At 39.0% G+C, this 28,000-nt stretch overlaps 1 protein-coding gene across 1 annotated transcript; it reads left to right on the top strand.

Moving 5' to 3' along the window:
- p3h1 (prolyl 3-hydroxylase 1) lies at positions 1–19,931 on the top strand. The gene is made up of 15 exons (XM_079843926.1): positions 1–531; positions 1,361–1,513; positions 4,051–4,240; positions 4,460–4,591; positions 5,841–5,980; positions 6,117–6,206; positions 6,295–6,347; positions 11,477–11,598; positions 11,683–11,840; positions 11,939–12,031; positions 14,096–14,234; positions 15,970–16,060; positions 16,144–16,219; positions 17,201–17,341; positions 18,767–19,931. Exons 1-15 carry the CDS (start codon positions 76–78, stop codon positions 19,271–19,273), a joined length of 2,541 nt encoding a protein of 846 aa, XP_079700052.1. The 5' UTR covers positions 1–75; the 3' UTR covers positions 19,274–19,931.
- Positions 19,932–28,000: the final 8,069 nt, after the last annotated feature.

The raw sequence follows: 28,000 nt of genomic DNA, 5'->3' as shown, positions 1-28,000 counted from the left end.
ACCCTCTCCATAATACTTTAGGAGAGTCTCCAATACAGTTCTACCTCACAGGCCTACAGTCCTACAGTCTCCAAGATGTGGACCGCACTGTCCCTGGTCTCAGTCCTCTCCACTGTACATTTCACCTTGTCTGACACCCAAATCAATGGATTATTTGAGCCATACGATCTGCTTTTTGACAACGCGGTGGAGGCGTATTATAAGCAGGACTGGCTGGCTGTGATCCTGAACATGGAAAGAGCTTTGCGGAATAAAGGAGCGCTGCGTAAAATCCAGACGCACTGCCGCTTATCCTGTGCGGATCACACCGCTTTCGGGGATTCTTTTCCCGGTTTGGGTGTGCCGATCCCAGGAACCGGGGCCGTGGAGGATCTAGCGTTTTTCCAGACGATTCTCAAACGGGCCGATTGTGTGAATGCATGTGAAAGCGAGAAACTGGGACCGCCGACACTTCATAAAGTTAGCGAAACTATAGAGCAGGAGTTCAAGAAGAGGACGCCGTACAATTATCTGCAAGTGGCGTACTTTAAGGTAACAAAAAGAGGCCAGAGTGAATGAAATGCATACATAACTTTTTATAAAAACGCAAAGGCTTTTAAAAAGTAAACAGGAATGGGGACACAATCAGTGCATCTCACTGGACGTGCTTTTTGTAAACAAAGGACATCGAGCTGTGTATCAGATACATATCAATGCATAAATGTGCATCAGATGTGCATAATTGTCTGCAAAACGCAGATAGCATTGAATGGTTAAATGTTTGAGAAGCTCATCCACGTTTTCCCAACCCCCCCAACTCATTGCACTCTGTGCCACGTCTTGAGGTGGAGCCCTGCAGTCTCAAATACTTCCAGAACTCCTATGAGAGGCTCTAAAATGCAACTGCTTATTAAAACTGTTTGAATGAGATATACAGTCGGGCCTGTGAGCCTCAGAGTAAAAATGCATAGTTTTTGCATTAAAATTCATGCTTTCCAAGTTATATACTTCCTAGAATATAGCTAAGCATGACAAACAAAAAGTACTTCATACATATATATATATTACACTTTATTAATATGTATATATGAAAACGCATAGTTTTTACATTAAAAAAATCATATCACCATAACAATTAGATTGAGCTGTTGAACTGAAAAGACAATGATGACTTCAGACTTACAGTTAAATATCTATGGTGATATGATCTTTTTCATACATATATATAAATATATAAATATATATACATTTGTAATATTTTTATTTGCCGTGCTTGATTGCCTATATTCTAAGACCAATTTTGTCTCTAAAGTATAACTTGGAAAGTTTGAGTGTTTTCTAACCAATATCTGAATATTTTTTGTTCTCTTTGTACCTACAGATAAATAAGCTTGACAAGGCAGTGGCAGCAGCAAATACATTTTTCATTGCAAATCCTGAACATGCCGAGATGAAACAGAATTTAGAGTACTACAGGATGATGGCTGGGGTGCAAGAGACCGATTTCAAGGACCTGGAGGAGAGACCGCACATGGTACAAGGAATGTTTATTAATATGAATATATCTGGATGTACGGATGGATGGATGGATGAATGAATATGTAGGTGGATGGATGAATAGGTAGGTGGATGGATGGATGAATAGGTAGGTAGGTGGATGGATGGATGAATAGGTTGGTGGATGGATGGATGGATGGATGGATGGATGAATAGGTAGGTAGGTGGATGGATGGATGAATAGGTTGGTGGGTGGATGGATGGATGGATGGATGAATAGGTAGGTAGGTGGATGGATGGATGGATGAATAGGTTGGTGGATGGATGGATGGATGGATGGATGAATAGGTAGGTGGGTAGATGGGTGGATGATGATGGATGGATGCATGGAATGAATAGGTAGGTGGATAGATGGATGAATAGGTAGGTGGATAGATGGATGAATAGGTAGGTGGATAGATGGGTGGATGGATGGATGGATAGGTTGGTGGATAGATATATGGATGGATAGGTAGGTGGGTGGATGATGGATGGATGAATAGGTAGGTGGATGGATGGATAGGTGGGTGGATGGATGGATGGATGAATAGGTAGGTGGATGGATGGATGAATAAGTAGGTGGATGGATGGATGAATAGGTAGGTGGATGGATGAATAGGTAGGTGGATGGATGAATAGGTAGGTGAATGGATGGATGGATGGATGGATAGGTGGATGGATGGATGAATACGTAGGTGGATAGATGGATGAATAGGTAGGTGGATGGATGGATGGATGAATAGGTAGGTGGATGGATGGATAGGTTGGTGGATAGATATATGGATGGATGAATAGGTAGGTGGATGGATGAATAGGTAGGTGGATAGATATATGGATGGATGAATAGGTAGGTGGATGGGTGGATGATGGATGGATGGATGAATAAGTAGGTGGATGGATGGATGAATAGTAGGGGTGTAACGATTAATCTACTACATCGATGTATCGATTTATATTCCTATGATATAACTACATCAATCTGTGTTCGGCAACTTGGCCTTCCGGACAACATATATCGATCTAACATCGTTTTAAAAGGTAATCAATCGATTGTATCGATTTAAGCACGTCAGACTTTATATGGATGTTTTTTCTTAGCACTTTTAATGATAAAGGCGTTAAACGTTACTCGATTCAGTCTGCCTATCTGTGACATCATCGCCACGCACCAGCAGCAGCGCTAAGAAAACAATAGCATGGCGGATGGCAGAGGAGAAGCCAACGAGCGAGAAATTATCAAGCCACCAGGAGAAAGAGCCACCTGTACTTTCAACCCTGGCTAAATGTTACCTGTGCATTCCTAGCACCAGTGTGCCAGCAGAGCGAGTTTTTAGTACTGCTGGCGACATAGTGAACGCACAGAGAAGTGTTCTGCGGTCAGATCATGTTGATGATGAGTCATTGAAGAGTAGTTATGTTTTATCTTTTGTTAAATATTGTTTGTTTATTAAACTGAGAGTAGTAGCAGGTTCAGCCAGTTTATTCAACCTGAAGAAATGTTGGTTGCACTTTATTTTTGATATTAATATTGTATTTGTATTATTTTAATGTTAAAAACAACAGCAAAAGTAGCAGGTAAACCTACTATTAATTAAACCTGAAGAGAAGTTAGTTGCACTTTATTATTGATATTAATATTGTAATATTTTTATGTTGGAAAACAAAAGCAGAAGTAGCAGTTTAACCTACTGTTGAAATGTTGGTTGCACTTACTGTGCTTTTATTGAAAATGTATTGAATATTGAAAATGAGAGCAGAAAAGGTTAACTTCCTGTTAATTCAACCTAAACTGTTGGTTGCACTTTATTCAAATAAAATGTGAATGCATTTTCCATTAATTGTTGTTTACTTGTTTGTTTATATCCATAATTATTTGATACCTGATTCCCTTACAAGAAACAACAGGAATCTAGGAAACTTCACCTGCACTGACCAGTATCCAGATATTTATTTCAGTCACACAATTTTTGGCTAAAAAGTTACTGAATCGATTTCAAGCCACTGAATCATTTCGGATCGTATCGTTCTAAATGAACCAATATCGTCCTTGAATCGTATCGAAAACCTCAAATCGTGATACGAATCGAATCGTTGTTAAAACGAATCGTTACACCCCTAATGAATAGGTAGGTGGATGGATGGATAGGTTGGTGGATAGATATATGGATGGATGAATAGGTAGGTGGGTGGATGGGTGGATGATGGATGGATGAATAAGTAGGTGGATGGATGGATGAATGAATAGGTAGGTGGATGGATGGATGGATGAATAGGTAGGTGGATGGATGGATGGCTGGATAGGTAGATGGGTGGATGAATAGGTAGGTGGATGGATGGTTGAATAAGTAAGTGGATGGATGGATGAATAGGTAGGTGGATGGATGGATGGATGGATTGATAGGTGAATGGATTGATAGGTGAATGGATGGATGAATAGGTGGATGGATGGATGGATGGATGGACAGGTAGGTAGGTGGATGGATGGATAGTTTATAATGCTAGAGTATAACTGACTGTCACTGTAATTGTTTTCAGGCTGAGTTTTTAGAAGGAAAGATGCATTACAGTGCAGAATATTTTGCCCCAGCCATCGAGCACTTTGAGGCGGCTGTTGAAGAATACTTCACTGCTTATGAAGAATGCAGAGTTCTCTGTGAAGGAGCGTTCGACTATGACGGTTACAACTACATGGAGTACAACGCCGACCTCTTTCAGTCTATGACAGGCATGTGGCACTCTGATGCTTCTGATTTTGGGTGAACACCAGATTGTGCTTCTCTTGGAGATGATTCTCTTTGATTGAATAATTGATGTCATTTTGAAATCTCATGATGTTTGATGTCTTATTTGAGATTTATTTTCCTTGAATGAATTTCTGTTACACTAAATGTTTCATAAATGTGGATTTTTGAAGCATTCATGTCTAAATTGGCTTTGATCACAGATCATTACCTTCACGTTTTGAGCTGTAAACAGAACTGTGCCGTGGAGCTGGCATCCACCACTGGAAGAGAGAAGCCGTTTGAAGACTTCCTCCCCTCGCACTTCAACTACCTTCAGTTCTCATACTATAACAGTACGATACACTCTTATTCAGCATATTCATATTCATATTCCAGTGCAAAACTATTAAAGATTGGGTAACATTACTTAAAGCCTTTATAATGCATTATATCTTTTCATAAATAATTGTAGCCTACTAGCCTTATTTTCAGATTCCTTGTTACATCTGAAATTAGATGTTTGTCAGGTGTTTTAATGCATTATACTTTTTAAAGATGTGTTCAACTAATAGATAAGTATTATAATGCATTATAACTATGGTTACAATTGTTCATGAGATCATACAGTGCATCATTCATTTCAAAGCATAATTAAAGGGATAGCGCACCCAAAAAATTAAATTCTCATCATTTACTTCACCCTCATGTTGTTCCAAACCTGCTGAAGGAGATATTTTGTAACCAAACAGTTGATGGACCCCATTGACTTCCATTTGGAGTAAATGATGACAGAATTTTAATTTTTGGGTGTACTGTCCCTTTAAGGCATTATAAATACTTTTATAATTATATATAAATGCTTATAAAACATTTTTTGTAACAAATCCTTCCCTTGCGGATCAAAATGACCAGAAGCCCTAAAATTATACCCCTTTTTTTATAGCTTATTTTATTTCATTTTAATAATATTTAAAAACTATTTTAATGCAATTATTTTGAAGATTTTGTGTTGTTTTATTTGATTTACCTTTAAATTACTAGATTTTTTCAACAAATAATAAATAAATAATAATTTTAAATTTAAATTCAAAATGAAAGTATTTTTAATACATTTGGAACAACTTGAGTATGAGGAAATGGTGAACTATCCTTTTAAGGCATTAAAAATACTTTTATAATTATATATGAATGCTTTAATTTTTGGTGTTACCAAAAATAGTTTTCAGCAACTGAAATAATATAAATAAATAATGGAAAATTAGAAATCTTGCAACTAACTAAAATATAAAGAAGTTGAACCAAAATGACTAAAATTAAATAAAAATTTATTAAAGTTATATATAAATATAAAAATAAAATATCATGACAAAAGCACAACAAAAGTACTAAAATTAAAATAAAAAAGCTAATTCAAATATTAATAAATACTATATAATAGTTATAACAATATATAGCAAAAATAACAGATTTAGCATAAATATTAATGTTTTTAGAATATATATTTAAGTGCACCAACGTTTGCATGGCAGTTAGATGCACTGGAGTAATCATGTCATCATGTATTATTTATGTTTGAGTTAATTTTAAAGCTTTCTCTCTCAGGTGAGAAATACGAGGAAGCCATTGAGTGTGCCAAAACATTCCTGCTCTTCCACCCTGAGGATGCAGTCATGGCTCAGAACTTGGCGTTCTACTCCGCCATGCTGGGAGACGAGAAAGCCGTCAACATTACAGCCAGAGAGGTATCGTCTGCACGAGGCAATGATGCACAAGCATCCCTTTTTTATCGACAGCATGTCGATTTGTCATGTCGATTAATAAAAACATAATTTTTGCAGACTTCACTCATTTTGAACAAAACATCATCGTGTTTTGCAGGTTGTTCAGCAGCATATTAAGCGGTCTCTGCTGGAAAAAGAGCTCCTTTACTTCGGCTATGAGATGTTTGGTAAAACGTTTGTTGATCCAGTAAGTGTTAACATGCACACGATGCTGTACTCATTTATTTGTGTTCAGTTACAAGTTATGATAACATCTGGATCTCATTTCGTCTCAGGACACATGGACCCCTGAGGATGTCATGCCAAAGAAACTAAGAGACAAACAAAAGTAAGTATATATCTTTGAAATGTTATTACAATTTAAAATAGCTGTTTGAATGTATTTATTTAATCCTCATCCCTCCCTCGCACTTTGTAACAAATCCTTCCCACCAGGGTCAAAATGACCCGAAGCCCTAAAATTATACTTACATTTTTTTTTTGTCAATTTTTTAATGCAATTCTTTTGTAGATTTTTTTCCCTTTAAATTACTAGATTTTATCAATAAATAAATAATAATTTAAGCACATTCTTCACATTCTTTCTACTCACAATTTCATGCATAGCCCTTTTAATTTAGCTCAAAATATCTTACATTGGGTGTCTCTGTCGGAAAAAATAATTATATAACATGATATTTCATGACTCTTGCCACAAGATGGCCTTATAGCTCTAAATGGAGCAAATGAGCTGTTCTGCTGGGTCCTAATGTCATTTCTATGGTGGCCCAGTAGTGCACAACACAACGAAATTTAAAAAGCAAACATAAGTTCACAAACATAAGCCACAACACAACGAAATTAAGCCACAACACAACGAATTTAAGCCACAAAAGCCACAACACAGCGAAATTAAGCCACAAAAGCCACAACACAACGAAATTAAGCCACAAAAGCCACCACACATGAAATTAAGCCACAAAAGCCACCACACATGAAATTAAGCCACAAAAGCCACCACACATGAAATTAAGCCACAAAAGCCACCACACATGAAATTCAGACACAACACAGCGAAATTAAGCCACAAAAGCCACAACACAACGAAATTAAGCCACAAAAGCCACAACACAACGAAATTAAGCCACAAAAGCCACCACACATGAAATTAAGCCACAAAAGCCACCACACATGAAATTCAGACACAACACAGCGAAATTAAGCCACAAAAGCCACAACACAACGAAATTAAGCCACAAAAGCCACAACACAACGAAATTAAGCCACAACACAACGAAATTAAGCCACAAAAGCCACAACACAAAGATACCAATACCAATTTTAACAGTATGTAACCATTGTATATCGACATGAAATATTAATTCAAAACCACCTACATGCATTATAGCTGCATATTTATATTCGCGAATGCTTTGACCCGCTACTACAGGGCATGATACCTAAGGGAACGTCTGCCAATTCCACCATGTGGTTGAAACATATAATTTGTATTAATTAACTTTTTAAACAAATTTTCGCATTTAAAGGTGAACTATGTAAGATTTTTGCAGTAAAATATCCAAAAACCACTAGGCCAGTGTTATATATTTTTTTCAGTTGAGTACTTAGAATATCCCAGATGTTTCCAACTGTTTGTAAATCGTGAGAAATTGCTATTTTAACCAAGGAACCGGGACGTGTGAGCTATGCGGTTGAGGGAGTCGCCTGTCGATTGCGTCAATCGATTGCGTCGATTGCGTCATATCTGCGTCACCCTCGGTTTCCGGTTTTATTTAGCAGAAACGCTTTACTCTCACTGCAGTGTGAACAAGTGTCATGGCAGCCGCCGAGCGAACGTCATAACTTCCTTTTCAACACACTCGGATATATCGAATACGATAAACAGAGCTGCGTTACCTCATACTCATGACTGGAAAAGAGGAAGTGGCGCCAGCGGCGACCGTGTCAGAATAAAAGTGCCGCCAGCGACTATGCCATAATAACAGTCCCGCTCTTCAATCGCTCCTGCGGCCTTGCTCAGCTCCACAACACTGGGTCCTGCTCTGCTTCAGACTACAGTAACGTTAATAATCGCATCCATGAACATGATTTCTGCCCGAGTCCTATCCTGACTCTTTCCCACCGGCTGTGAGGTGAAGACCACATGTCCCAAGATTCTGCGCTCAAACGTGGCGTCATCAAACTATGCCTTTGTTTTGAACAGGCGACCTCTAGTGGACGGAAAAGTTACATAGTGTAGCTTTAAAAACAGACATGTTCAAATTTTAAAGCTTGATTGTATTGGTAATAATAATTACAAATTATATGTTTCAACCACATGGTGGAATTGGCAGACGTTCCCTTAAGCATCATGTGCCGTGGTACCCATAGACTGTAAAAAAATATGGACGTAGTGTCCGTGATGTAGCCCATAGGATTCTGAAGAGCAGTTTTGAAGCGTAAAGTAGGGTTGAGCTGGCCGTTGCCATCTTGGCAGTGCGTCACTCCCGGATAACAGAAAATGGGCAAAGAGGCGGGACGTGGGCGGAGCTGAGTTGACGTGATGGCTAACAGACAGCAGACAAACGGCAATCCACCTGTCACTCAAAGTGGCCACACCCTCAATTATGCAGAACTTTAAGGCGTTATATAATGTAAACCAATGAGTTATACAAATATTCACCCCCCTCACAGTTGTCATGAAGGGAACAATTAGCTGTACAGACCAAAACTACAATTTGTGTCAGGTTGTAAACATGTTTTTTTTCTGCTGTAAAGTTGGGCATTTTAACATGAGCTCAATGAGATTCTGCTCCTTCTGGAGTCTGTCTCTAGTGGCCAGTCAATTAATTGCAGTTTAAGTCACTTCTGTATTGGCTTCAAGAGAAACTAACCTTACCGTGCTCCGAGTGCCCCCTAGTGGTCGGGAACATTTCCGTTGTGTTGTGCTTGATTTAGATTTTGTTGTGTTCTGAATTTATGTTTGCCTTTTAAATTTCGTTGTGTTGTGCACTACTGGGCCACCGTACATTTCTCTTCAGTATGCATTCAGATACACATGTAGTAGACATTATACAATCTTTTTTTGGTAAAGTTTGAGCACTTTTAGCATTTTGGGCATTTGTTAGGTTTTCTGTGTGTACTGAAGCATTCCATTCGTTCCTAAGGGGGTCAAATTGACCCGCAAGGGAAGGATTTGTTACTTTTTTCAATTTCAGCCACACTCCTCGAATCTAGTCAATTTTTTGTGTGTGTATTCGTGGTTCAAGTACGACAAAAGTTCTAGGGTCTTGGACCACCCCGATGAACATGAGTTCTGGCAGGGGCGGGGCGTCTTTTCATAAGTGAAGGGGACAGAAATGTCAGGTGTAATACCTGTTTTTTTCTGACTTCTGTCTAATTGACAGATTTAATTGATCTATTGTTTTTAATTCAGTAAGATATCAAATACACTGCTGAACAATATGATTGGTTTATGCACTACAAACACTTGTGCATTAAGTACCCATGGATTGTATGCAATGTTAAAAAAATATCACTGAACAAGACAGTTTAAAGTTAAAAAATTACAATTGTTCAATGTTTTTGAAAGAAGACTTCTGCTCACCAAGGCTGCATTTATTTAATAAAAAAATGCAGTAAAAAATTAATACAGTGAAACATTATGCTAATGTAAAGCAGCTGTTATCTATGTGATTATATAAAGAAATTAAGTAATTTATTCCTGTGATGTAAAGCTGAATTTTCAGCATCATTACTCCAGTCTTCAGTGTCACATGATCCTTCAGAAATCATTCTGATATGATGATTTGCTGCTCAAGAAACATTCATGATTATTATCAATGATGAAAACAGTTGTGCTGCTGCTTCATTTTTGTGGAAACCATGATAGTATTCAAACTTTTGTGGTAAGATTAAAAAAGAGAGAAATTAATACTTTTATTAATTAAACATGCATTAAATTGATCACAAGTGACATTTATAATATAAATAAAGATTAAGTGCTTTATTTAATGCAAATAAATGCAGTTAATTTAACTTTCTATTCATCAAAGAATCCTGAAAAATAAAATGCATCATGGTTTCCACAACATTTTTAAACAGGACAACTTGTTTTCAACACATTTATAATAATAATAAATGTTTCTTGAGCAGCAAATCCTCATATTAGAAGGATTTCTGAAGGATCATATGACACCGAAGACTGGTGTAATGATGCTGAAAATTCAGCTTTGATCACAGGAATAAATTACACGTTTACTAGCCTATATATTCACATAGTAAACAGCTGTTTTATATAATAAATGCAGCCTTGGTGAGCAGAAGATACTAAACATTAAAAAGGATGTCAGTTAGCACTGCATTATTTATATACTTTTAGATGGCTTGAAAAACACACATGAACCATATGATGTCGAAATCATGTGTTTGTCGTCGCGTTTCATCAGTCATAATTCTCTTTATTTAGCTGCTGGTTCAGCGCTGTCACTGTGAATGCCTTTGCAACGTGATTACTTCTACGAATCCGTTTTGGACTTTCTGTGAGAGCGCGCCCTCCGGCTTCGAGTATGAATTGGAGTGTTGCACGAGAGTGTTAGCACTCCATGGTGTTCAGAGCGCCTTGTTTTTGGATACGAATAAAATGACAGATCATGTATATCTAGATTTATTCACATTGGCTTCTACGTAAACAAACTTGCTTGTGTAACAGACGTAGGCCAGTAAAAGCGGTGCGACTAGACGCCGGTTCGAATCCCCCATGGAGCGGGTCGACTTGGACCGGTGAGACTCGGTAAAGTGCGGGGGACGAATGTACGTTTTATTAAAGGTGCGGGGGACACGTCCCCCCCGTCCCCCGCGTAATCTACGCCCATGGTTCTGGGTCAAAATGACATTACTTAAGTCTTCGGTGTCACATGATCCTTCAGAAATCATTCTAATATGCTGATTTGCTGCTTAAGGAACATTTCTCATTATTATCATTGTTGAAAACAGCTGTGCTTAAAGGGATAGTTCACCCAAAAATGAAAATTCTGTCATCATTTACTCACCCTCAAGTTGTTCCAAACCTGTATGAGTTTCTTTGTTCTGCTGAACACAAAATAATATATTTTGAAGAATAAGCAGATAGAGCAACCATTGACTACCATAGTATTTTTTCCCCTACTATGGTAGTCAATGGTTGCTCTATCTGCTTGGTTACAAACATTCTTCTAAATATCTTATTTTGTGTTCAGCAGAACAAAGAAACTCATACAGGTTTGGAACAACTTGAGGGTGAGTAAATGATGACAGCATTTTCATTTTTGGGTGAACTATCCCTTTAATAATTTTGTGGAAACCATGATACATTTTATTCAGGATTCTTTGACGAATAGAAAGTTCAAAATAATCTACATTTGAGACGAAAGTAAGAATATCTTTGCTGTTGCATTAAAGTTCAACTGACCTGACGTTGTTTTCCTCTCGTGCTCTCAGGGCGGACAGGGAAACAGCCGCAAGGATTACAGAGGAGATTGGGAACCTGATGAAAGAGATCGAGACACTCGTGGTAGAGAAGACTAAAGAATCATCAGACCTTCCCATCATAGTAAAAGACGGTAAGATGTAGGGATAAACAAGTCACATGACCAAATCCTCCACGCACATCTTAATTCAGTGATGCAAAACTGGTGCTATTTCAGATATCAAACCAGCACCTCCTCCTGAAACTGGCAACAAACTCCCGTTTGATGACATCAGGATAACCATGACATCCACGGCTCTGAACGGCTCACAGCGAGTCGTCCTGGATGGCGTAACCACGTCTGATGAGTGTCAGGAACTTCATCGGCTCGCCGGTGTACGTTTCCACTTTTCTTGTGATTTCCCAAAATGTCTGTTTACTGCAATCAACCAAATATTTCTCTCTTTTTATATTGCTTGAATGAAATCTTGCAGGCAGCAGCTCTTCAAGATGGTTTTAAAGCAACACCCTCGCCTCATTCAGCGACTGAGATGTTTCAGGACATCAGCGTTCTCAAAGCTCTGCAGGTGAGACATACAGAGTTAAAAAATCATCTTGAATTTACATGAAAATAATATTTACTCTGTGATAAATAAATAAATAAATAAATGCGATTAAGCCTGCAGTCATATCACCCTGTAGTCCAAGACTGGTTTCCCACTGAAGCTAAGCAGGGCTGAGCCTGGTCAGTACCTGGATGGGAGACCAACTGGGAAAACTAGGTTTCTGCTGGTAGAGGTGTTAGTGAGGCCAGCAGGGGGCGCTCATCCTGTGGTCTGTGTGGGTCCAAACACCCCAGTATAGTGATGGGGACACTATACTGTAACAAGCACCGTTCTTTGGATGGGACGTTAAACCGAGGTCCTGACTCTCTGTGGTCATTAAAAATCCCAGCATGTCCTTCGAATAAAGAGTAGGGGTGTAACCCCGGCATTCTGGCCAAATTTGCCCATTGGCCCCTGTCCATCATGGCCTCCTAATCATCCCCATATACTGATTGGCTTCATCACTCAGTCTCCTCTCCACCAATACACTGGTGTGTGGTGGGTGTTCTGGCGCAAAATGGCTGCTGTCGCATCATCCAGGTGGTGCTGCACATTGGTGGTGGTTGAGGAGATTCCCCCCTTCTATGTAAAACGCTTTGAGTGCCTAGAAAAGCGCTATATAAATGTAACAAATTATTAATTAATTATAAAGCAAGTTTGTTATGCTCAACAAGGCTGCATTTATTTGATCAAAATACAGTAAAAACAGAAATATTGTGAAATATTATTACAATTCAAATGAGCTGTTTTCTAATTCAATATATTTTAAAATGTTGCTGAATGTTCAGCATCATTAGTTCAGTCTTCAGTGTCACATGATCCTTCAGAAATCATTCTAATATGATGATTTGATAATATGATAATTATCAATGTGGAAAACAATTGTGCTGCTTAATTTGTGGAAACTGCACAACATTTTCTTCAGGATCCTTTGATGAATAAAAAGTTCAATAGAATAATTTTTTTTAAAATTGAAATCGTTTGTTGCTTTATAAAAGTCTTTACTGTCACTTCAATTTAAAGGGTTAGTTCACCCAAAAATGAAAATTCTGTCATTAATTACTCACCTTCATGTCGTTCGACACCCGTAAGACCTCCGTTCATATTCGGAACACAAATGAAGATATTTTAGTTGAAAGCTGATGGCTGAGAAAGGCTTCAGATAGGCCTCCATTGGCATTCAGTACATTTACACTCCCAAGATCCATAAAAGGCACTTAAAACGTCGTTACAAAGTCCATCTCACCACAGTGGCTCTACAATAATTTTACGATGCGACGACAATAGTTTTTGTGCGCAAAAAAAAATCTAAATAACGACTTTATTCAACCTCTTCTTGTCTTCCGTGTGTGCCTCCACGACGCATGCGTGAGAATATGACGTAGCGCCGGGGTTCGGGAATCCATGAAATGCACACTTAAGCCCCATTTTGAGCACTACGCCGAGACCTAAAGCACGATCAATGTAGAACTCAACAGCTTAGATACGCGCGTCTTCCTCTGCTTGTAAACAAATTGCTTCTGGGTCATGTGTCCGAACGCCGGATCTGCGTCATATTCTCGCGCATGCGTCGTGGAGGCACACACGGAAGATAAGAACAAGTTGGATAAAGGTGTTATTTTGATTTTTTTTTGCGTACAAAAACTATTGTCGTCGCATCGTAAAATTATTGTAGAGTCACTGTGGTGAGATGGACTTTGTAACGACGTTTTAAGTGCCTTTTATGGGTCTTGTGAGTGTAAATGTACTGAATGTCAATGGAGGCCTATCTGAAGCCTTTCTCAGCATCAGCTTTCAACAAAAATATCTTCATTTGTGTTCCGAAGATGAACGGAGGTCTTACGGGTGTAATTAATGACAGAATTTTCATTTTCACTAACCCTTTAATGCATCCTCTCTGAATAAAAAATGTATTAATTTCTTTTAAATTTGAACATTAGTGTCATTTAAAAAAATAGCTTGAGGTATAGAGCTGATTTAGATTATGCAGAGTTTGTATTTGATTTTAATTCATCAGTTCATTTTTTTTTCTCATACCTTGTCCAGGAGGATCTGCTCCCATTGAAGAGTGCTCATTTGTTTTTCGATCTCAATGAGAAGGTCCATAAGGTTCTGGAAACCAACTTTGGTCTGGAATCGCCCCTTTATTTCTCCAGCTCGAACCTGGTTTGCCGAGCCACCATTGGTAAAATGACTTTTAAAGAAAGATATACATTATTTTTGCATCTTGAACACAGAGCTATTTAGTTCTTAAAGGATTAGTTCACTTTCAAATAAACTTTTGCTTATAATTTACTCACCCCCTTGTCATCCAAGATATCCATGTCTTTCTGTCTTCAGTCGAAAAGAAATGAAGATTTTTGATGAAAAGATTTCAGGATATTTCTCCATATAATGGAAGTCAATAGACCCCAAACGGTTCAAGGTCCAAATGAGAGGTTCAGTACAGCTTCAAAAGGGCTTTAAACCACATCAAATGGTACCAGACGAAATGATCTATAATTTTTTTTTTAATAAATAAAGTTCCGTATCCACATATTCAAACATCTTTGCGCCTGCGTCTAGCGTGACCTTTTCAACGTAATTGCGTTTAACGTGACGTCACGAGCGCGCATCACTGAACAGAGCAAGGCGAGCATTTGTGCTTATAAAACTTAAACTTTATTTATTAAAAAAAAAATGAGCGATCGTTTCGCTAGATAAGACCCTTATTGATCGTCTGGTACCGTTTGATGTGGTTTAAAGGGTAACTAGACCCTTGCTCAGACTGTAACTCCCCCCACTGGCAAATTTTGAAAAATGCTGGAAAAGTGGGCATAGCCCAGCGGAGACAGAGAGGGGACGAACCGAGGGCGGGGCTGAGCGGAGGGCGTGCACCTGAGACCCGCAGTGACGGATTGATTGACAGCTGTCAGACTCGCGAGTCGCAAAGATGGAGAATGACTGGAGTGACGCCAGCTCTGCAACAGAGCGGTCATTCTCCTACCTTCACCTGAAGTGGAGGAGGGTGGATTGTCTGTAGACACAAACCCAGAGCCTTATCAATGCGAGCCGCTCAAACTGCGTTAACTCCCAATGCAGACGATGCTAGTGAAGCAGCAGCGCAAGAGAACTGACCTAATCTATCTGCGTCCGCGGCAACCACTTGCGTGTCAGAGTTTGAAAGCGCGTCTCATGTATGAAAATTATCTGTACACATGACGGGCGCCAATAATATCGCAAGAAAAGCCTGACGTGTACTGACAACTGCATTATTTAACCGTATTTTCTTCAATACAATGTTAAAACAAGTGTCAAGTCAGTTTCATTCATAATGTTTCTACTTCCAGTAATATGACAGTTCATACTGGAGTGAAGCCGTTCTCATCATGTGATAGGGGGAAACATTTCTGAGGGCGTGGTGAGCTCGTGCCAGGGGCGGATAGTGAGCCTTTGGAAGAACCATCATACATCACGATGTACCACAACGTCCAATAGGAAAATTCAACTGCAGTAGCCACCGTTCAACCTTAAGAGGGCAGCACTTTGGCGGTTTTACACCATATTTTATAGAATTAAAACACTTTATACTCAAATGTCAAAACATTTACTCGAATCAATGAACAGCATTAATAAAGCCCCAGTATTACAGATCATTAACTAAAAAAAGTTGGTTTAGGGTTTAGTTACCCTTTAAAGCCCTTTTGAAGCTGTACTGAACCTCTCATTTGGACCTTGAACCGTTTGGGGTCTATTGACTTCCATTATTTGGAGAAATATCCTGAAATCTTTTCATCAAAAATCTGATGAAATTTTCGACTGAAGACAGAAAGACATGGATATCTTGGATGACAAGGGGGTGAGTAAATTATAAGCAAAAGTTTATTTGATAGTGAACTAATCCTTTAAGCAAGCACGTGTTTGTCTCTCTTTCTATCCAGAGAAACGGGAAGACCAGACAGACTGTCTGCTCGTCTCCGAGCTCAACGAGTGTATCAGAGAGCCTTCAGCATACAACGATCAAGGCTACAGGTTTGCCACTTGAGGAACTAGTGAAGCATTATGGTTATTTTGCTTACAGTGTCTTCACTGATATATTCTGTTTTCCTTTGTAGTGCCATTTTGTACCTCAATGATGACTTTGAAGGGGGAGATTTTATCTTCTCTGAGCCGGACGGCAAAACTGTCTCCGTAAGATTTCTAAATGTTTTGCATAATTTTCATTTAAGCCAGTGAGCTGTGTATAGGGGTATGTAACAAAGGGTGTGTTCACACTAGTTCGTAGTTCGCTTCTCTTGGTTCTTTTGGTCCGAACCAAAAATGAACATAATACATCCTGGTTTGCTTAGCGTTCACACTGTTTATTTTTAACACTGAAACTGAAGATAAAAAATGCGCTAAATGCGCTCTCTCTATGTGCATACACCTGATGGAGATGACAACTCGTCAAGAGCTTATAAAATGTGTAAAGGACTCAAACAGCAGCAGGAATCCTTCCGTCACACACAAACCAAGATCTGCTGCGAGGAGACGCGCTTCTGACGCCTGTACCGAACTATGATGGACAATCACGACTATGAAATGACACATAAAAACGTTGCGTTCATATTTAATTTGAACCGAGTTTATGTGGAAGCGGATCGAGACCCATCTTTTCAGCGTTCTCGCACTAACCGAGCAATCACACCAGGGTTCGTTTTAATCAAACCAAACATGCCAAGTGTGAACACATCATAAAAGATGTGACACTACTAACATATCTATATTTTTCAGTAGCGTGATACTAGCTCAGCTACTCAAATTAGTACTTTAATAATATTAATACTAATTCTAATCAAACATTGGAATATCCTGGTCCACTCAAATAGCATTGGGAAGTCTGATTCATTTTAGCAAATCATTTTGTTCAAGTGGTTCATTTAGTAAATTAAATACTGCTATTTATCACTATTCCTTTATGAAAAGTTTCATGTACTTTCTATTATAAGTATTATGAGTATATTATAGCCTGACAAAGTAGCTTCCCCAGCAATGATTAGTGAGTCATTTTAGAGTTAGTAGACTCAATCTATATGGCAGCATGCTCTACAAAATGCTCTACATGTCTATAAATTTTGCTGTTGTGGCATGGATTTTCTAAAACAGATATTATTTCACTCTTCATCTCTTCAGGCAGCGGTGAAGCCTCAGTGTGGTAGAGTCGTGGGATTCAGAGCCGGACAGGAGAACCTTCATGGAGTCACGGCAGTAACTAAAGGCCAGAGGTGTGCTCTAGTGCTTCGGTTCACTCTGGATCCTCATCACAATGAGAAGGCAAGTATAACTTTCAGTGCACTTTTGTAAATGGTAAAATAAAGTAGTAAAAATAGGAAATACTGTAGACCAAAACAGGAAAGAAAAACATTACATGGGGTCTGTTCCAGTGTTGATATTGCAAAACTATTAAAATCATTTTTGTTAATTGAAAAATAAAACGCTAAAACAGATGAAAAATTTAACTAAAATAAATTAAAGCTAAATAGAAATATTAAAAGTGATGAAAGTGCATAACAAAATGACTCAAATTGAAATACAATTTTAATCTCATATATATTTTATATGGTCCACTATAAATGTAACATACTACACTTTTATAGTATGCTGTACATATATAAGTACATGTATATTATTTATAAAATAAATGTAAATTTAATTGTATATATTTATATAAATATGTATTTTTTTACTTATTATTTTTATATATAAAAATAATAAATAATATATCTATGAAAAATTTAAGTAAATTCTATATATATTTTTTTATTTTATTTTAATAAAATATATGTTAATTATATTTTGTATTTTTTAGTGCTGAGGAAAAATGAATTGTGATTAATCGCATCCAAAATAAAAGATTGTGTTTACATAATATATGTGTGTGTACTGTATATAATTATTATGTATATATAAATTAATAATAACATATTTTTCTTAAATATACATGCATGTGTGTGTATTTATATATACATAATAATTATACACATTACACACACACATATATTAAAACAAACTTTTATTTTGGATGCGATTTAATCATGATTAATTTGCATTTATTTTGTATTTAATATATATATATTCTGCACACACACACACATATACATATATATATATATATATATATATATATATATATATATATATATATATATATATATATATATATATATATATACAGTATATATATACACACACACACACACACACACACACATATACATGTGTGTGTGTGTGTGTGTGTGTGTGTGTGTGTGTATATATATACACACATATACATGTGTGTGTGTGTGTGTGTGTGTGTGTGTGTGTGTGTGTGTGTGTGCGGTAGTGCAGTGTGCACACACAAACATATACACATGTGTGGTACACACGAAAACCAAATCAGTTCTAGCATTGCTAATCTGACATCACAGCCTCCTCATCATAATAAAATGCAGTCTACAAAAAAAACAGAAAAAGGTACAGAGTTAAGTTTAAACTGACTATTGTACATCATACAAAGCAGAACGCAAATTTAGAGACTAAAGAAGGTGAAACAATGCTTAATGAAATGCAGAAGACTTAACCTGCTAACCGTAGACATAAATCCCTTTGGCCTGAGTTTATATACCGGAATACACTGTATATAAATAAAACTAACAGGTCATAATTAAAGTTAAAAGTTTCTTTATTTTCTAACCTAGCATTTTGTTGGGTCCACAGGAGCGTTTACAGGCTGAAGAACTTCTGAAAAAGCTTTCCGGCCCAGTCGAAGCCGACGTCCAGAAAACAGGAACGGACAGTGAAGAGAAACCCTCCGAACCTGACGGAACAATTCCTGCTCAAACGACAGAGAAAGACACAGTAAAGACGAGCACGCCTGCAGAACAACCCAGCAAAGCTACTGAAGACGAGAAACCGGACGGCAAAGTGGTCAAGAAAAGCGAAAAACCAAAGGCCAAAGCATCAAAAAAGCCAACCAAAATAGAAACCCAAACAAAAGCTAAAGCAGACAAAACAAAGAGCAAAAAGGCAGACAAGACAAAAACCACAACAGCGGGAAAAAAGAAATCAAAAACAGCCAACAAGACAAAACCTGTTAAGTCAGATGAAAAAGAGAAACCACCAGGCAAGAAAACAGACAAAAATACTGCAAATGACGAGAAAACAGAGCCAAAGATCACAGAACATAAAGACTCGACAGCTGAAAAACACAATGATGAGTTATGAGTTTATTCTCTGGTTTTTAATCAGTGCTGATGGATCTGTTTTTGTACATTTTTCTAAAACGTGCATTGTGGGGGACTTGTGGGTGACAATCAAGTTGAGTGTTGTATTTTCTGTTTTGCCTGAATTGTATTTAAATCTATCCTTGTCTCAGGAACCGAAATACAGTGATGTTTCATACTCCTCGTAAGAGTATGGCAGCTTTCAGAGAGTACATTTGCCACTTTGCACTCGTAATAATTCCTGAATAAAAGCAACATGTTTTTTTAAATTATGTCAGTGCAAAACATTGTTTGACTATGCAAAACTCACAGGCACAATGTTGGATGTTGACAGGTACAAATATTCCCCAGATTACTTCTTTAATGTAATTACACAGTTAACTGTTTTATCATCTGCCAAGCAAAACTCTCCCAAAAAAGCACACAATTTCAGCTATTACCCAGCCATAAATTCAGTTTTCTTCATGGGATATTAAAGTGATTTTTTGAATATGCACCAACACTGCATGCACTAGGTGGCACTGAGGGACCATTCCATGTTTTTTCCCGTAATGATTATCCCAGTACGTTGTTCCCTCAACAACACAAGGCTGTTTGTACTGGTTTGAGGCATTTCTATATAAAACAGTAATCCTGAAATGGCACAAAGGCTATTTCGCAATACTTATTCGTTCCCTCTTTTCTTGACTATTTAAAGTATTTTGTTTTTTCTTCTGCATGCCTGGTCCACCCAAAAGCAATTTTCTGGACAAGTGCATTGGCCATTATATTCAAAGCTGTCTTTAGGACACCTACATTTACTCTTTAACAAAGAGTCTCCTCTTCCATCTGCTTGACAAAGTCATTTACTGCTGCAAAAAGATTAGAATGAAGCATCTGATTCCTTTTAACTGACTGAAAAAATAGTCCCTGGATGCAGTTATCGTGCCATTTGGATTTTGCATGTGAATCGATCCGGACGTAGACATATCAGGACGTAAAGAAAGGCAACTACTCGCTCACCCAAATATCTTCAGGCTAATGACTTAACTGCATCATTATCAGACATCAAAAAAAAAATTATATCTAACAAAGACTACCGGTACATTAATAATATTAATAGGGTTAGGGTACAATGGGGCACCCTTTTATAAAAATGTGCTTTTCATTACTCCCATATTGCTGAAAAAATATATATGTTTGTATTGAATATTTATGGAGCAACAGACTTTGTGTGAAAATAAATCATAAAAGTGGTTTATTTTGTTTAAAAGGAGGGCCTTTTACCCCACACACGGGGTAAAAACCAGCATGGGGCAAAAGACACACAGTATTGATACAAATTCTTTAGCTAAAATAATAGGTTTTTATAATGTCGAAGTTAATACTTGTTCAAAACAATCACTTTAGCAAAGTTTGTACTATTTTCTGTTTATTTTGACAAATAAAAGAATTCATTTTTGTTCAATGAATATGCGGTAATTAAAATATGTTAATATTTTTATTTTTTTAGAAACAATTATTTAAAAAAGTACAATCATTAAAGGAGATCCCTTGTAATATAGTATAATTAGAATAATTTAATATAGATTAACAGTCGTAACAATAAATTCTATTTTATTATATGATCATTTTATAAATATGGTGATTATCTCTAAGGTGGAAACCCAAGTTAATATATGATATGTACCTAATGATCTGAATCTAACCATGGCATGTCATCAAATGTTAAAGTCAGCCGGCTGTTTATTATCATGTTAATTATTGTGCCTTTAGCCCCAACATAGTGGCTCATTTTACCCCGAATACCATACTTTTAGATATTCTTCCGTTATTGAAAAACAGTTGTTTACATTTCCTTGAACAAAACTGTTGTATCAAAATATAGGGGAGAGCGGGGCACAACCTAACGTTTTTTTACTTTCTCAGTTTGTGTAAATCCACTTGGGGTTCAGAGTATTTATTTTTTCTCACATTAATTGCACACATGTCTAGTACAATTATGTGGTTTTGTTTCATTAATACAGTGTATACTTTTTTCTTGATTTACCCCGAAAGAATGGAAGTGAAATGTGACAACATGCCCCATAGGTGGAGTACATTGCAAAATGACCAAATGACAGCTTAAAATATTCCCTGATATAAAAAAATATAAAAAATCCAAGACAAATTCAAATAGTTTGTCGACAAAATACAATTATTAACTTTTTAAAATAAAATAATGGCATTTTTTTTATCATTAAAAATATAAGCATTTTTGAGTTTGACTACAAACACATCACTAAATACAGCTATACAGCATAGTTCAAAACATAATAATAATTAATCATTTCTGAACATCAACTCTCAGACATTATTCACCCTTTTCTCATGGTTTCTCAAAAGAATTCATAAAAGTATAGAATATAATAGAGTAGTTCTAATAGGGGCTCATTGTAACGCAGTGTTAACACACACCTCATCTGCACAACTGGGATTTAACCAGTCATGTCTTCTGCTGTTAGATCAGCATTAAAGAACATCTCAACTGTTAAATAACAGATATAAGATTAAAATAATATCGGATTTGTCTTATTTTAAATAAACACAAAAAACAGAGATGAAAACTAAACTTAAGTAAGAAATTTACTTTTGCTATGGTTAAATACATGTTCAGTGATATCTTCCAGAGATTTTTTTATTTTGCTGCAATTTTTTCTCTAAATATTGTTGATATGGCAACTAGTAAATACACTAAGTTTCGTCATTCTGGCATTAAAACATGCGTGTTACAACTAACCCCGCGTTAGGTTGTGCCCCGCGCTCCCCTATTCAATAATTGTAGTGATTCTTATTTGCTACTTAAATCTACAACATTTTCAAAAACATCAAAAATTAGCTCAAATTAGCACATAATCAGCTTTGCGCTGCTGCCCGCGATTGCGTCAAAGACCATAGACAGTAAAAGAAATGGACACAGTGACCCCATAGACTTCAACGCAGAAAAGGGAAGTCAATTAGGCCCTGTCCCAAACGGCACACTTCATGTGCACTTTCGGTCTTGTAGACTTACAATGGCCGTTGTCCGTTAAGTCCACGAGACCGCAAGGTGTCCCATTTGTCATTTTAGGTCTCAGAAGGGAGCTCGCGAGCGCCCTCTTTGAGGTCGATATGCGCCCTCGATGTGCCTTGCACTGGTGCGGGTTACGCAGCGGACTTCTTCCCGAGAGTCAAAGCGGCATTACATTGTGAAAGTGCGGACTCAAAGGAAGACCGTGAGGGTTTAGGGTGCCATTTGGGACAGGGCCATAGAAGCCCTCACTTCCTGATGGCTGATGTACTGCGCAGCCTCAGACTGAGCTTGACGACGTAGATGTGACGTGAGCAACCTGTCTGACAGTTGTAAGTCTTCTAGCAGTTGTGCAAAGTGAAATCTGAATCACAGAATCTTGCAGAAATGGAGAGCGTGAGCAGGAGCAACTTTTGGCAAGTATTCTGATTAATTAGTCATTTTGCATAGTATTTATTTATTTTAATAAATTGCCTCATAGACAGTAAAAGATTGCCTGCAAGCATCTCCTCCTGTCTCTACGGGTCTATACGGTAATTTCTCTACTGCGCGACAGAGTCGCATGGTTATGACGCAATCGTTAGCATATTTTTACAAAAACGGCTTCTACGGGGCGATAGTGTAAGATACATGGTAATGGAACCTTTTATACATTGTCGTGGTCAAATGCAGTCTGTAAACGCCTCAGATGTAAAGTTATTCGCTGTCAAAGTGACGCCAAAATGAATGGGAGTCAATGGGATGCTAACAGCAGGTGATGGCTTGGTTAGCAATGGCTGCCCCTATGGAAGGTACGCTTTCCGGGTGCTCGATTACCCTCTTGTCAAAGACACATTTCCTCGAGCATCTTGAAAAGCGGATGTTTTGAAAAGTGCCGAGGCAAGTTTGTGTGCCATCTAGTGGTTTAGAGGAGAATGAAATTAAAGGTGCCTTTTAGCCCCATTGTACCCATAATATTGACACCTACTGCAGAACAACTGAGGAAAATAACTACCAAGATCACAAAAAGCTATAAGCGATATTACCAATAAGGTTTTTCCATATGAATCGAGAGAGTCGATCATGGAGTTGGAGTGGTCAGTCAATTATTTATGTGATATCTTTAGTGTCTGGTAGCTTTGAGGTCATCTCTTCAAAGTTAACAAAATGTCCTTTTAGCATTTCAAATGTATAGCCGTTTTCTTTGAAGAAAACAATTAAAAATATTTAAATATCCACCTAAATAGCAATAGCAATCCCTCAAACGCATAGCTCACACGTCCCGGTTCCTTGGTTAAAATAGCAATTTCTCACGATTTACAAATAGTTGGAAACATTTGGGATATTCTAAGTACTCAACTGAACAAAATATATAACACTGGCCTAGTGGTTTCTGGATATTTTACTGCAAATATCTTACATAGTTCACCTTTAAATCATGGCTCATATAGCTTAACAAATCTTTCTAGGATATTACATACTTGTTTTGCACATATTTAGAAAAGGCTATTTAGCATGCTTAGCATTTTCCTGCTAACCAGTAAACAATATAGTTAGGTTGTGGTAAGGAATTGGCTAGCAAACCAAACCCCATTGTTTTGGTGGTTCACTCACAATCTCTTGAGGAAATGATAAGCTTTTACACCATGTTCTTGCAGATCACCACAGTCATTTGCCTCTAAATCATCCACGCTAAACAAATGCTAAAATGGGTCTTAGCTGGACTGGTCATATAGCTGGTTTAGCAGGCTGGTTTGATCACTTCTCTAGCTGGAAGACAAGACCAGCTTGACCAAACGTCTTAAACCAGCTACGGGTAAACCTACGTTTTTATATAATGCACACTGCACAAAGTTTTACAGCATAAGTGCAACTGTTTCAATTCATTCTAATGTGGTTTGCTCTAACATATTAGGCCACAGCTTGCAAAGAGGCATTGAATAGTCCACCTGGAGCGTGCTGGCAGTTGAATAGTGGAGGTGAATGTGAAAGGTGACCTGTGGCAGCTGCAATGAGTCCCCTTATGTCCCTTTACCTCCCCTTGTTAGCGGTACAAACAGTTCCTCTTGTGTACCTCCCACTGCTGAGGAGTGGGCAGAACTAGCCATGAGCAGAATGCCAGGGACTGATGGAGACAATGACTCTTACAGTGAAAATGTTACTCGAAGGGCCGTTACTCTGGGTGAAAAGAATATTTAAGCACAGCATCAATTACCCCTTGAGTTTTATATATTCTAACATTAACCAAGAGTGTTCTAAAACCAAATAATCAACAAAAACAAGGTCCAATTTCACTTTAGCCTCTTTAGCTCTGGGCCCATTTTGGGGGATTTCCGCCTGGATTTGGTCTACCCAAATTGAAAAGCTTCCCATACACACATACAGTGGTCTCTAAATTCAAAATGTTGGTGTCATTTTACAGGAAACCCTTTGAAGTTTCATAAACCACTGCTAAAAGTGATAAACATGTAAGTATATGTTGTCTAAGCTGTAATAACCCCCCCAACCCCCCAAAAAAGAGACGCTTTTGATTTTTTTTTTACATTCAGTTTTGAAAGTGAAAGCTAAAAGCATGTTGACAATTATTTTTAAAGATGTTAGCAACACGTTAAACCATGCTAGCAACATGTTACTTCATGCTAGCAACATACTAATTCATGTAAAAAATGTTAGCAACACGTTAAATCATGCTAACAACACGCTGGCAATGTATTAAATCAAGCATCATGCTAGCAAACATGCTAAATCATGTTAACAACACGTTAAATCATGCTAGCAATGTGCTAAATCATGCTAACAACGCGTTAAATCATGCTAGCAACATGTTACCCCACGTGAAAAAATACTATAGTACATTATAGTAAAATGACTCTAGTAAATACTATAGTGTTTTTGAACCGTACTATTGTGGTGACCCATAAGTAAACTGAGAGAGACATTCACCCAGAGACTGTACCTTTAAGGGAGCGGGGTTTCTAGTTAAGCGCTTCCGGGTTAATGTTGTGTGACTGTTGTTTACATCTCGCTGTACAGTTTTGTGAATTATTGAAGTGGAGAGTAAAGCTGACTCGACGCATCTCTGTCTCCCGTCTCCTCACTTATAACACTCCACATCGGCGTGATCTACGCTGCCACCATCAAGTTGCCACCATCAAACTGCCGCTTGATGGACGCCCTTTCTTTTGCTTCATACCCCTGCACGCTTGGAGGGGCGGGGGCACTTTGTCTGTCAAACACGCTTGCCACTGGAGACCGGTATCACCGCCTACTGGCTGAGTTCCCTGACATCACCACGGCCACGTTCTCATCGGCGGTGGCTAAGCATGGCGTAGAGCACTACATTACCACAGTGGGCCCCCCAGTCTATGCACATGCACGGCGCCTCGACTCTGCCAAGCTCACGATCGCCAGGGAGGAGTTCGCCACCATGGAGCACCTCGGCATTGTGCGATGCTCCAACAGCCCGTGGGCTTCCCCCCTACACATGGTGACCAAAGTTTGGCCGGCTCAGTGAGCATGGTCTCATCATTAACCCGGCCAAGTGCGAGTTTGGCCGGTCGTCCATCACTTTCCTCGGCCACCACGTCACCCCGCAGGGGGCTGTCCCCCTCCCTGCCAAGGTGGATGCCTTAGCCAGTTTTCCACTCCCACGCACCGTGAAGTCCCTGCAGGAGTTTCTGGGCATGGTAAACTTCCACAACCGTTTCCTCCCCCATGCGGCCCAACTCATGCGACCCTTGTACAACGCCTTGCAGGGTGGAAAACCGGCGGAGGTGTTGGATTGGTCCCCGGAGATGAATGGGGCCCTGGAGGCTGCCAAAACCGCGCTGGCCAACGCTGCTCTGCTGGCGCACCCGTCTCCGACCGCCCCAGTTGCTCTTACCACGGACGCCTCTGATTATGCCGTGGGAGCTGTGTGTGAACAGTGGGTAGGAGGAGCCTGGCAGCCGCTGGCCTTTTCAGCAGGAAGCTCCGTGACAATGAGAGGAAGTACAGCACCTTTGACAGGGAGCTCCTGGGTCTTTTCCTCGCTACCCGTCATTTCCGTTTTCTGTTGGAGGGCCGGCGGTTCACGGCTTTCGTTGACCACAAGCCGCTGACGTTCGCCATGGCCAAGTCTTCAGAGCCATGGTCTGGTCGACAGCAGCGCAATCTCTGCCATCTCCGAGTACACCACTGACATTCAGCATGTGGCCGGCAAAGATAATTTAGTCGCTGACTGCCTTTCCCGGGCAGGCACTGGATCCGTCCACTTGGGTCTCGATTACGCAGCCATGGCTGAGAATCAGTCTGCGGACCCGGAGGTACAAGCCTACAGGACGGCCCCACTGCTCATGAAGGATGTGACGTTTGACACGGCCAACGCTACACTCCTCTGCGATGTCTCCACTGGCCAACCGCGCCCCATGGTACCTGCTGGCTGGAGGCGAAAGATTTTTACCAAGCTACCAAGCTGGTGGGGGCCAAGTTCGTCTGGCCAGGCCTGCGGAGGGACGTTAGGGCCTGGGCTGCTGCCTGTGTGGCGTGCCAGCGCGCAAAGGTGACTCGTCATACCAAGGCACCTTTGGCACCCTTCAAAGTGCCAGAGAGACGTTTTGATCATGTGAATGTGGACCTGGTGGGCCCACTTCCCCCCTCCCGTGGTTATACTTACCTCCTCACTATGGTGGACAGGACAAGTAGGTGGCCAGAGGTGGTTCCCCTGTCCTCCATTACATCAGCTGAAGTAGCCCGGGCATTCATTATGGCTTGGGTGGCCCGTTTCGGCACACCGTCCGACCTCTCTTCGGACCGGGGTCCGCAGTTCACATCAGAGCTTTGGACGGCGGTCGCCAAGGTTCTGGGGGTGAAGCTCCACCGTACCACAGCCTACAACCGGCAGAGTAACGGACTTTGCGAGCGGTTTCATCGGGACATGAAGGCTGCGCTCAGGGCTAGCCTTACGGACAACAACTGGGTTGACTGCCTTCCATGGGTTATGCTGGGCCTTCGCTCCGCCCCCAAGGAAGATCTTCAAGCCTCATCAGCCGAGCTGGTGTATAACATGTTAAATCATGCTAAAAACATGCTGGCAAATGTATTAAATCAAGCAACATGTTAGCAAACATGCTAAATCATGTTGACAATATGTTAAATCATGCAAGCAATGTGCTAAATCATGCTAATAACATGTTAAATCATGCTAGCAACATGTTTTTTAATGCTAGCAGCATACTAATTCATGTAAAAAATGTTAGCAACATGTAAAATCATGTAACAACATGCTTTATTTAACAACATGCTGACAATGTATTAAATCAAGCAACATGTTAGCGAACATGTTAAATCGTGTTAACAACATGTAAAATCATGCTAACAACATGCTGACAATGTATTAAATCAAGCAACATGTTTGCGAACATGCTAAATCATGTTAAAAACATGTTAAATCATGCTAATAACATGTAACATCATGCTAGCAACATGCTAATCTGGTTTTGTGATAGACTTTATTGTCTTCAAAACTAAAACTAAACTAATTTAAACGTCTTCAAACTTTCAAACTTCAAGCTTTTAAAACTTTGTCAAACTTTCTGGCCTGGCCTTTTCAAGCCAACGTCAAACATCAAACATTACTCATCTACTTTATATTGATGTATTAAAATAACTAAAACTGAAATAAAAATAACAGACATTGCATTACCACTTGCGCATAGGATATTGTTGGTAGTCTTGTGTAAC

Source organism: Gobio gobio (genome assembly GCF_949357685.1).
Source record: "Gobio gobio genome assembly, chromosome: 19".
Taxonomy (NCBI): Eukaryota; Metazoa; Chordata; class Actinopteri; order Cypriniformes; family Gobionidae; genus Gobio; species Gobio gobio.
This window is presented reverse-complemented; position numbering and strand designations above follow the sequence as displayed.

What these genes read in the sequence shown, in the direction of transcription:
- p3h1 (XM_079843926.1), top strand. Translation starts at nt 76, where the DNA reads ATGTGGACCGCACTGTCCCTGGTCTCAGTCCTCTCCACTGTACATTTC. An exon ending in TGGAGGAGAGACCGCACATG is followed by an intron (nt 1,514 to 4,050) that starts GTACAAGGAATG and finishes AATTGTTTTCAG; the next exon opens with GCTGAGTTTTTAGAAGGAAA. An exon ending in GTAAAACGTTTGTTGATCCA is followed by an intron (nt 6,207 to 6,294) that starts GTAAGTGTTAAC and finishes ATTTCGTCTCAG; the next exon opens with GACACATGGACCCCTGAGGA.